The sequence below is a fragment of the Somniosus microcephalus genome, unplaced genomic scaffold, assembly GCF_052327205.1.
Source record: "Somniosus microcephalus isolate GS21.2 unplaced genomic scaffold, FLI_Smic_1.0 unresolved_chr9, whole genome shotgun sequence".
Lineage (NCBI taxonomy): Eukaryota > Metazoa > Chordata > Chondrichthyes > Squaliformes > Somniosidae > Somniosus > Somniosus microcephalus.
Genome location: NW_028225187.1, coordinates 6,888,504 through 6,899,533, shown reverse-complemented (window position 1 = coordinate 6,899,533; position 11,030 = coordinate 6,888,504). Strand labels below are relative to the sequence as shown.

At 51.5% G+C, this 11,030-nt stretch overlaps 1 protein-coding gene across 1 annotated transcript; it reads right to left on the bottom strand.

The window, feature by feature from the left end:
• Nucleotides 1–925: 925 nt before the first annotated feature.
• LOC147084475 (ribonuclease inhibitor-like) lies at nt 926–6,384 on the bottom strand. Its single transcript, XM_085979328.1, has 4 exons — nt 6,377–6,384; nt 1,807–1,977; nt 1,495–1,665; nt 926–1,013 (listed from the first exon to the last, which is right to left on the bottom strand). The coding sequence occupies exons 1-4, from the start codon at nt 6,382–6,384 to the stop codon at nt 926–928; spliced, it is 438 nt and encodes a 145-aa protein (XP_085835454.1).
• Between the last annotated feature and the right edge of the window lie 4,646 nt (nt 6,385–11,030).

The window sequence follows — 11,030 nt, the reverse complement described above, 5'->3', positions numbered from 1 at the left end:
CGTCATCACTTGGAATGGTCACACAATGGGAGCAGTGACGTCATCACTTGGAATGTTCACACAATGGGTGACGTCATCACTTGGAATGTTCACACAATGGGAGCAGTGACGTCATCACTTGGAATGGTCACACAATGGGAGCAGTGATGTCATCACTTGGAATGGTCACACAATGGGAGCAGTGACGTCATCACTTGGAATGTTCACACAATGGGAGCAGTGATGTCATCACTTGGAATGGTCACACAATGGGAGCAGTGACGTCATCACTTGGAATGTTCACACAATGGGAGCAGTGACATCATCACTTGGACTGTTCACACAATGGGAGCAGTGACGTCATCACTTGGAATGTTCACACAATGGGAGCAGTGACGTCATCACTTGGAATGTTCACACAATGGGAGCAGTGACGTCATCACTTGGAATGGTCACACAATGGGAGCAGTGACGTCATCACTTGGAATGGTCACACAATGGGAGCAGTGACGTCATCACTTGGAATGGTCACACAATGGGAGCAGCGACATCATCACTTGGAATGGTCACACAATGGGAGCAGTGACATCATCACTTGGAATGGTCACACAATGGGAACAGCGACGTCATCACTTGGAATGGTCACACAATGGGAGCAGTGACGTCATCACTTGGAATGGTCACACAATGGGAGCAGTGACATCATCACTAGGAATGGTCACACAATGGGAGCAGTGACGTCATCACTTGGAATGGTCACACAATGGGAGCAGTGACATCATCACTTGGAATGGTCACACAATGCGAGCAGTGACATCATCACTTGGAATGGTCACACAATGGGAGCAGTGACATCATCACTTGGAATGGTCACACAATGGGAGCAGTGACGTCATCACTTGGAATGTTCACACAAGGGGAGCAGTGACGTCATCACTTGGAACTTTCACACTTCCACACTCAATCCTGGTCTTGTTACCCGCAGTAACTCCAGCTGTTTTTTTCCGGTTAAACTGAACTGATTCACCCCCAGCCTGAAACAGATTAAAGATTAAACAGGAAATAAACAGATTGAACAACAGCGTAAATAACCGCGAGACTGGGGTTAATATTTCAATAATAATTACAGACAAATATTACCCAGAAAAGTGACTGAATCCCATTGATATTTTATTTATTACATTAAACATTAACACAAACACTCACCGGATCCGCTCCAGACTCCTGCAGGTCAGTATGAGGCGGCGGAGAGCAGGGACTGATCGGTCTGTGAAGGAGTTAAATCTCAGGTCCAGATCCGTCAGTGAGCGGTTTGTACTGAGAGCGGAGGCGAGATCCTTGGCACAAGAATCTGTGAGACCGTTAGCACCCAACCTGGGGATCAGAGAGAGAAATAACAGGAATCAGAGTCAATCCCCAGAGTTTATTAATAACACTATTACTGATACTAATAATAATGTTCAGTGTCAGACATCCAGTTATTATAAACACAATCTCACACAGTCTGGAACTTACCCCAGTTCCTGTATTTTACAGTCCGGGTTCCTCAGAGCCGCAGACAGTAGTTTCACTCCTGAATCTCCCAGTTTAGTATAACTCAGGTCCAGATCCGTCAGTGAGCGGTTTGTACTGAGAGCGGAGGCGAGATCCTCGGCACAAGAATCTGTGAGACCGACATCCCATAGACTGGGGGTCAGAGAGAGAAATAACAGGAATCAGAGTAAATCCCCAGAGTTTATTAATAACACTATTACTGATACTAATAATAATGTTCAGTGTCAGACATCCAGTTAATATAAACACAATCTCACACAGTCTGGTACTTACTCCAGTGTCTGTATTTTACAGTCCGGGTTCCTCAGAGCCGCAGACACTAGTTTCACTCCTGAATCTCCCAGTTTATTATCACTCAGGTCCAGATCCGTCAGTGAGCGGTTTGTACTGAGAGCAGAGGCGAGATCCTCGGCACAAGAATCTGTGAGACCGACACCACCCAGCCTGGGGATCAGAGAGAGAAATAACAGGAATCAGAGTAAATCCCCAGAGTTTATTAATAACACTATTACTGATACTAATAATAATGTTCAGTGTCAGACATCCAGTTATTATAAACACAATCTCACACAGTCTGGTACTTACCCCAGTTTCTGTATTTTACAGTCCGGGTTCCTCAGAGCCGCAGACACTAGTTTCACTCCTGAATCTCCCAGTTTATTATCACTCAGGTCCAGATCCGCCAGTGAGCGGTTTGTACCGAGAGCGGAGGCGAGATCCTCGGCACAAGAATCTGTGAGACCGTTCGCATCCAGCCTGGGGATCAGAGAGAGAAATAACAGGAATCAGAGTAAATCCCCACAGTTTATTAATAACACTATTACTGATACTAATAATAATGTTCAGTGTCAGACATCCAGTTATTATAAACACAAGCTCACACAGTCTGGTACTTACTCCAGTGTCTGTATTTTACAGTCCGGGTTCCTCAGAGCCGCAGACAGTGGTTTCACTCCTGAATCTTCCAGCTCATTATAACTCAGTCTAAATACAAACAGAGAGAGAGAAACAAACTGAATCAAAGCCCGGATCTGATATATTTTTCTCTCTGGGATATTACAGCAATCACTGAAAGTACTTCAGGACATTAATTACCCAGTTTCCCCCCTGATTTCCCACCTGGGCGCGTCGGTGACAGCCTGGGTCGGGTGGGGCCAGGGTTGGGTGGGGCTGGGGTCGTTCGCGGTTCGGGTGAGCCGGGGTCAGTGGCGGGTCGAGTAGGGTCGGGGTCGGTGGAGGGTCGGCTGGGGCCGGGAGTCGGGTCAGGTCAGGGTCGGGTGGGTCCGGGGTCGGGTCGGGTGCGGCTGGGGTCGGGTCGGGGTTGGGGCCAGGATCGGGTCGGGTGGGGTTCGGTTCAGGTCGGGGTCTCGCTCTGGGGAATTGCAGGAAGTGGGTTTGATGACCTCATTTGATGACACACATTGACTTTGACCATTGTGCTCTCAGTGTTCTACAGTATTGAGGTTCTACAAACACTGACAACATCAGCACAGAGGAGTTCGGCTGCACCCAAGCTCTCCCAGAACTCCCTCTAGATGATTATGGAGGGAGCCACAGCCCGCAGGGAGGTTCTCGTCACTTCCAAGGGGTGAGAGAGACCCACACAGCCTGGCTGCACATTGCACAGTGGGGCTCAAGCAGTGATGTCGTCGGGAGGACCAGCCTGCAGTGACAGAAACCTTTCAATGGTTTGAGTAGATCACAAAACGTTACTGCAAACCCACACTTAACCTCATCCGGCTGTGCCTCTCATCACATCCCCATCACTCTGCCTTCCCTACCCTACTCCTGCACATCCTTACTCTCACCAACTTACCTTGCACCTCCACCCATCTCTCTCTCTCTATATTATCACATCCCCATCTCACGAGCCACCCCTTACACTCACCCTCACCCTAGTCCAATCATACCAACTAACAACACACAAGGGTAGGCAATTGTGTGTTTTAGCCAATGTTCATGCGAAGTTTCTATTAATATGGTGTCCAGCATTGAAATCTTTATTTTCAACACTTTCCGTTCTTAGACATAATTGTGCGCACCTTTCGATGTGGCATAGTGAGTTGCAGTGCATGGCGAGACATAACAGAACCCCCCCCCGCAATGCTGATGTGTGTGACAGGAATGGTTTGGGCATTGTAGGGATGCTTTGTGTTGTTGGTGTGGGCTGGTGTTAACCTGGTGCATCATGTGTCATCCAGGGCATGCAGCGTCAAGTGAAGAAACTCTGCCCACTGTGAGGCCATCTCTGGCGACCCAGTCAGCAACGTGGCCGGGTGTTGATGCCCTCTTTGCTGTGCAGCATCAGGAGTTGTGGAGAAGGCTGGTGCTGCTGGTGTGCCTGGTGCTGCGGGTGTTGGGGCTGATGGTGGCGAGGCTCTGAGGCACAAGGTGAGACAGTATAAACCATACCCAGCAAAAAGAGACTATAAGAACAAACTAGTGTCTCAGTACGGCAGGGGCTCTGATGCCAGACGCATGTGGCAGGGACTAAGGGCCATCACCAACTACAAGGGGAGCTCAGCGGGAGTCACCAACACCGATCCCTCCCTACCAGACGAACTGAATACTTTTTATGCTCGCTTTGAGAGGGAGGACACTGAGCCGGCCATCAAAACCCCCAGCCACCCAGAGGATTACACATTACAGCTGACTAAATCCGAGGTCCGGAGAACCTTCAGGAGGGTAAAAGCACGGAAGGCAGCCGGCCCGGACGGGGTTTCACCCCTTGTCTTCAAGACCTGCGCAGACCAGCTGGCTCCTGTGTTCACAGACATTTTTAACATCTCATTGCAGCAGTCTGTTGTACCAGTGTGCTTCAAGGAGACAACCATTGTGACGTTACCTATGAAGACCAAGGTAACAGGCCTCAATGACTATCGTCCCGTGGCTCTAACATCTATACCCATGAAGTGCCTGGAAAAGCTGGTCATGACACACATAAGCAGCATCATATCCGATTCCTTGGACCCATTCCAGTTCGCATATAGGGCGAACAGGTCTGTAGACGATGCCATCTCCTTAACACTACACACTGCCCTGGAACACCTAGACAGGAGGGACACTTACGTCAGACTGTTGTTCATTGACTACAGCTCTGCATTTAATACTATTATTCCCTCCAAGCTGGTCCTGAAACTGAGGGACCTAGGCCTCGGCACCCCCATCTGCAATTGGATTCAACTGGTAGGCCTCAAGCGGTGAAAATAGGGAACAACACCTCATCCACTCTGGTCCTCAACACCGGAGTGCCACAAGGCTGCTGCCTCAGTCCTTGGCTGTACTCTCTGTTTACACATGACTGTACAGCCATACACAGCAACAACCGGATTATCAAGTTTGCCGACGACACCACATTAATTGGCCTGATAAGCAACGATGACGAGACGGAGTACAGAGATGAGATAGTCCAGCTGATGAGATGGTGCAATGAAAACAACCTTGCCCTGAACGTTGGCAAGACTAAGGAGCTCATCGTGGACTTCAGAAGCCACCGAGGGAACCATCGCCCCATCAGCATAGATGGGACACCAGTGGAAGTCGTCAGTTGCTTCCGATTCCTGGGACTGCAGATCTCTGATGACCTGGCCTGGAACCATAATACGGAGGCTATGCTGAAGAAGGCACACCAGCGCCTCTACCCTCTACGGTGCCTGAGGAAATGCGGCATTAGCACACAGTGGCTTGTGAACTTTTACCGCGGCACCATAGCGAGTGTCCTGACGAGTGGTGTCAATGTGTGGTATGGTAACACCACTGCACAGAACAAGAAAGCCATCCAGAGAGTTGTGAATACGGCAGAAAAGATCATCGGGTGTGCACTTCCGTCCATCGAGGAGATCTTCCAGAACAGGTGCCGGAACAAGGCCCCCAATCACCCTGGGCACAAACTGTTCTCCCTCCTGTGGTCTGGACGTCGGTACCGCAGCATCCGAACCAGGACCAGCAGGTTTAAGAACAGTTTCTATCCACAGGCAGTGCGCCTACTGAACTGCTAACTGCACTGCCCCACATATTAAAGTTATATGTTTATGTAAATATATATATTATATACTTATTACCATATATTTATCATATTACATTACTATTATTTCCAGTAGTAATTGAGGCTTTTTGGCACTATTCATCATATCCTGCAAGTTGGACTGTTATTGGTATACTTTCTGCTTATTTGCTTATTGTTATACTTTTTGCTTATTGTTTTTATTTATACTTGTTTTTACTTTTTGCTTTTATATTTATATGCTTGTATTGTGGGAGTGAGTGGGGAGTAAGCATTCCATTGTACTAGTTACATATGGCAATAAAATGATCTTGAATCTTGAATTTTGTAATAGATGGCAGGTGAACTTGAAATGTCAGAAGCAATCTGTCAATGGTGAGAGAGGTTGTTCCAATGAGGTGACACTGGATAGAAAGTTTGCTCCAAGCACATGCAACCTGCATAAAGCTCAATCTGTCTTCCAAATGCAGTGAGCAACAGCTTCTGTGCTTGAAAAGTGAACAGCTGTGAGATGGGAGCTTTTCTTGCACATTTCCAGCTGTCAAGTAATGAAACGATTCCATGGCCTTTCAACTCCCGCCCTGGTTACCTGACGTGATCCCCGAGCAGTGTGGACCACACGGGTGAACTGGAAAACTCTGAAGGTGAGCTCAAAATAGTCGTTAATCCTTTGCTTACAAGGTTATAATGACCTGAATTGCCTCCCCCGCCGCTACGTGTCAGGTCTGCTCAGCGCTGACAGACCCGACATTTTGGAAAAGTGTGTGGCGGCGGGTTGACAGCTCGCCCACACTGGGAATTACCCTCACAGAATTACCCTCCTGGAGCTCAGTGACCGGCCTCGTCATGTTGGGAGAAACTTGTCTCATTTCTGCTGTAAAGTGCCTAATTGAAAGATGAGGTGCTGTTCGTCAATCTTATCTTGTACATTGTTGGAAGAGTGTAAGAGGCCGAGAATGGAGAGATCAGAGTGGGAGTGGAGCTGAGAATTAAAGTGACAGGCGACCAGAAGCTCGGGGTCTCCCTTACAGTCTGAGCAGAGGTGTTCCGTCAAGTGGTCACCCAATCTGCGTTTGGTCTCCCCAATGTAGAGGAGACCGCATCGTGAGCAGCGAATACTGTATACTAAATTGCAAGTACAACAAATAATTTGCTGTTTCACCTGGAAGGTGTGTTTGGGGTCCTGGACAATGGGAAGGGAAGAGGTATGAGGGACAGGTGTTGCATTTCCTGCACTTGCACGGGAAGGTGCCGGGCGAAGGGGAAGGGTTGTTGGGGGGTGATTGAGGAGTGGTCCAGGGTGTCGCGCAGGGAGCGGTCCCTTCGGAATGCTGAAAGGGGAGGTGAGGGAAAGATGTGTTTGGTAGTGGGATCAGGCTGGATGTGGCGGAAATGGCGGAGGATGATCCATTGAATGTGGAGGCTGGTGGGGAGAAAGGTCAGAGAGACCCATTGACTCAGATACACACTGGTCCTGGAGATGGACTGGGGAGAAAGGTCAGAGAGAGTCCCATTGACTCAGATACACACTGGTCCTGGAGATGGACTGGGGAGAAAGGTCAGAGAGAGTCCCATTGGCTCAGATACACACTGGTCCTGGAGATGGACTGGGGAGAAAGGTCAGAGAGAGTCCCATTGACTCAGATACACTGGTCCTGGAGATGGACTGCGGAGAAAGATCAGAGAGAATCCCATTGACTCAGATAAATACTAGTCCTGGAGATGGACTGGGGAGAAAGGTCAGAGAGAGTCCCATTGACTCAGATAAATACTAGTCCTGTTGACAGGACAAAAAGGCTACACATTCAGTCAGGAAATGTTTAGAATGAGACTGGGAGAGTCTGACCACCGAGCACAATTATCCAGCATGAGGCCGTGCAATGGGATGTGAAGTCAGATCAGTTTCTGTCTCTGAACACACAAGTCACAGTGAATCTTGTGTGTGTTTTCTAGTAAAGGGGTTTGATCTAAATAGTAACTCCGGTCTGAAACAGAGCCCAGCAGACAGACACGTGCCTGTTTATCAGGTGGGGCTGAACTCACACCGACACCATCAGATCTCAATTATAAATGAGCTTAGATCTGGTGACTATTCAATTGGAAAGGTGGAACCGGAAACATCACAGTCAATTTAGTGATCACGATTCACAGACCAATCTCAAAGATTAGCATGGCCTATCACCGACAGAATCAGTTATTCATTCACTAACAATTGTAGTTATAACGAAATATATCGCTAATTACAAATATCTAGAATGTGATTTATTGATCACGAGAGATGTGCAGAATTCCACACGCACGTCCCGCACTCACCCCGAGCCACCCGCACGTGCCTCACTCACCCTGACCCACCCGCACGTGCCGCACTCAGCCCTGACCAAACCGCATGTCCCGCACTGACCCCCTGACCCACCCGCACGTCCCGCACTGACCCCCTGACCCACCCGCACATCCCGCAGTCACCCTGACCCACCCACATGTCCCGCACTCACCCCCTGACCAACCCGCATGTCGCACACTCACCCCCTGACCCACCCGCACGTCTCGCAGCCGCCCTCTGATCCACCCGCACGTCCCGCACTCCCCCTGACCCACCCGCACGTCCCGGACTCAACTTGACCGTCCCGCACTCGCCCCCGACCCACCTGCACGTCCCGCACTCGCCCCCTGACCCTCCCGCACCCGCTCCCTGACCCTCCCGCACCCGCCCCCTGACCCTCCCGCACCCGCCCCTTGACCCTCCCGCACCCGCCCCTGACCCAGCCGCACGTCCCGCACCCGCCCCCTGACCCTCCCGCACCCGCCCCCGCCCCCTGACCCTCCCGCACCCGCCCCTTGACCCTCCCGCACCTGCCCCTGATCCACCCGCACGTCCCGCACCCGCCCCCTGACCCACCCGCACGTCCCGCACCCGCCCCCTGACCCACCCACACGTCCCGCACTCGCCGCCTGACCCACCCGCACGTCCCGCACTCACCGCCTGACCCACCCGCACGTCCTGCACTCACCACCTGATGAACATTGAGTGGCAATATTTTTCACTATTTTAGAATTTACAAATCGATGTCCTCGTCTCTCAATTTTGTATCAACGGTGCAATGGAATTTTTTGAATCTGCGTGTTTCTGTTCTATTCTAATATACCCTGCTAAATCCTGGAATTAAATCTTTTGCAGATAAGACGTTGCCTGAGATGGGGCACTTCTCAAGTAAACCAAGCGATGCAATAAATTACCCCCAGAATCAATGCCCTGCTCCTGGGGAAGGTGATCAGGCCGCAGGAACCAGTACAAGTGAACAAAGTCAGGGTCAAGGCCCCGCTCCTGGGGAAGGTGATCAGGCTGCAGGAACCAGTACACATGAACAAAGTCAGGGTCAAGGCCGTGCTCCTGGGGAAGATGATCAGGCCCCAGGAACCGGTACAAGTGAACAAAGTCAGGGTCAAGGCCGTGCTCCTGGGGAAGGTGATCAGGCTGCAGGAACCAGTACACATGAACAAAGTCAGGGTCAAGGCCGTGCTCCTGGGGAAGATGATCAGGCCCCTGGAAGCAGTACAAGTAAACAAAGTCAGGGTCAAGGCCGTGCCCCTGGAACCAGTACAAGTGAACAAAGTCAGCATCAAGGCCGTGCTCCTGGGGAAGATGATCAGGCCCCTGGAACCGGTACACGTGAACAAAGTCAGGGTCAAGGCCGTGCTCCTGGGGAAGGTGATCAGGCCCCTGGAACCGGTACACGTGAACAAAGTCAGGGTCAAGGCCGTGCCCCTGGGGAAGGTGATCAGGCCCCTGGAACCAGTACAAGTGAACAAAGTCAGGGTCAAGGCCGTGCTCCTGGGGAAGATGTTCAGGCCCCTGGAACCAGTACATGTGAACAAAGTCAGGGTCAAGGCCCCGTTCCTGGGGAAGGTGATCAGGCCCCTGGAACCAGTACACATGAACAAAGTCAGGGTCAAGGCCGTGCTCCTGGGGAAAATGATCAGGCCCCTGGAACCGGTACACGTGAACAAAGTCAGGGTCAAGGCCGTGCCCCTGGGGAAGGTGATCAGGCCCCTGGAACCAGTACAAGTGAACAAAGTCAGCGTCAAGGCCGTGCTCCTGGGGAAGATGATCAGGCCCCTGGAACCAGTACAAGTGAACAAAGTCAGGGTCAAGGCCGTGCTCCTGGGGAAGATGATTAGGCCCCTGGAACCAGTACACATGAACAAAGTCAGGGTCAAGGCCGTGCTCCTGGGGAAGATGATCAGGCCCCTGGAACCAGTACAAGTGAACAAAGTCAGGGTCAAGGCCGTGCTCCTGGGGAAGATGATCAGGCCCCTGGAACCGGTACACATGAACAAAGTCAGGGTCAAGGCCGTGCTCATGGGGAAGATGATCAGGCCGCAGGAACCAGTACACGTGAACAATGTCAGGGTCAAGGCCGTGCTCCTGGGGAAGGTGATCAGGCCCCTGGAACCAGTACAAGTGAACAAAGTCAGGGTCAAGGCCGTGCCCCTGGGGAAGGTGATCAGGCCCCTGGAACCAGTACAAGTGAACAAAGTCAGGGTCAAGGCCGTGCTCCTGGGGAAGATGATCAGGCCCCTGGAACCAGTACACGTGAACAAATTCAGGGTCAAGGCCCCGTTCCTGGGGAAGGTGATCAGGCCCCTGGAACCAGTACAAGTGAACAAAGTCAGGATCAAGGCCGTGCCCCTGGGGAAGATGATCAGGCCCCTGGAACCAGTACACGTGAACAAAGTCAGGGTCAAGGCCGTGCTCCTGGGGAAGATGATCAGGCCGCAGGAACTGGTACACATGAACAAAGTCAGGGTCAAGGCCGTGCTCCTGGGGAAGATGATCAGGCTGCAGGAACCAGTACACATGAACAAAGTCAGGGTCAAGGCCCCGTTCCTGGGGAAGGTGATCAGGCCCCTGGAACCAGTACAAGTGAACAAAGTCAGGGTCAAGGCCGTGCCCCTGGGGAAGTTGATCAGGCCCCTGGAACCAGTACAAATGAACAAAGTCAGGGTCAAGGCCGTGCTCCTGGGGAAGATGTTCAGGCCCCTGGAACCAGTACACGTGAACAAAGTCAGGGTCAAGGCCCCGTTCCTGGGGAAGGTGATCAGGCCCCTGGAACCAGTACAAGTGAACAAAGTCAGGGTCAAGGCCGTGCCCCTGGGGAAGGTGATCAGGCCCCTGGAACCAGTACAAGTGAACAAAGTCAGGGTCAAGGCCGTGCTCCTGGGGAAGATGTTCAGGCCCCTGGAACCAGTACACGTGAACAAAGTCAGGTTCAAGGCCGTGCTCCTGGGGAAGATGATCAGGCCCCTGGAACCGGTACATGTGAACAAAGTCAGGGTCAAGGCCGTGCTCCTGGGGAAGATGTTCAGGCCCCTGGAACCAGTACACGTGAACAAAGTCAGGGTCAAGGCCCCGTTCCTGGGGAAGGTGATCAGGCCCCTGGAACCAGTACAAGTGAACAAAGTCAGGGTCAAGGCCGTGCCCCTGGGGAAGGTGATC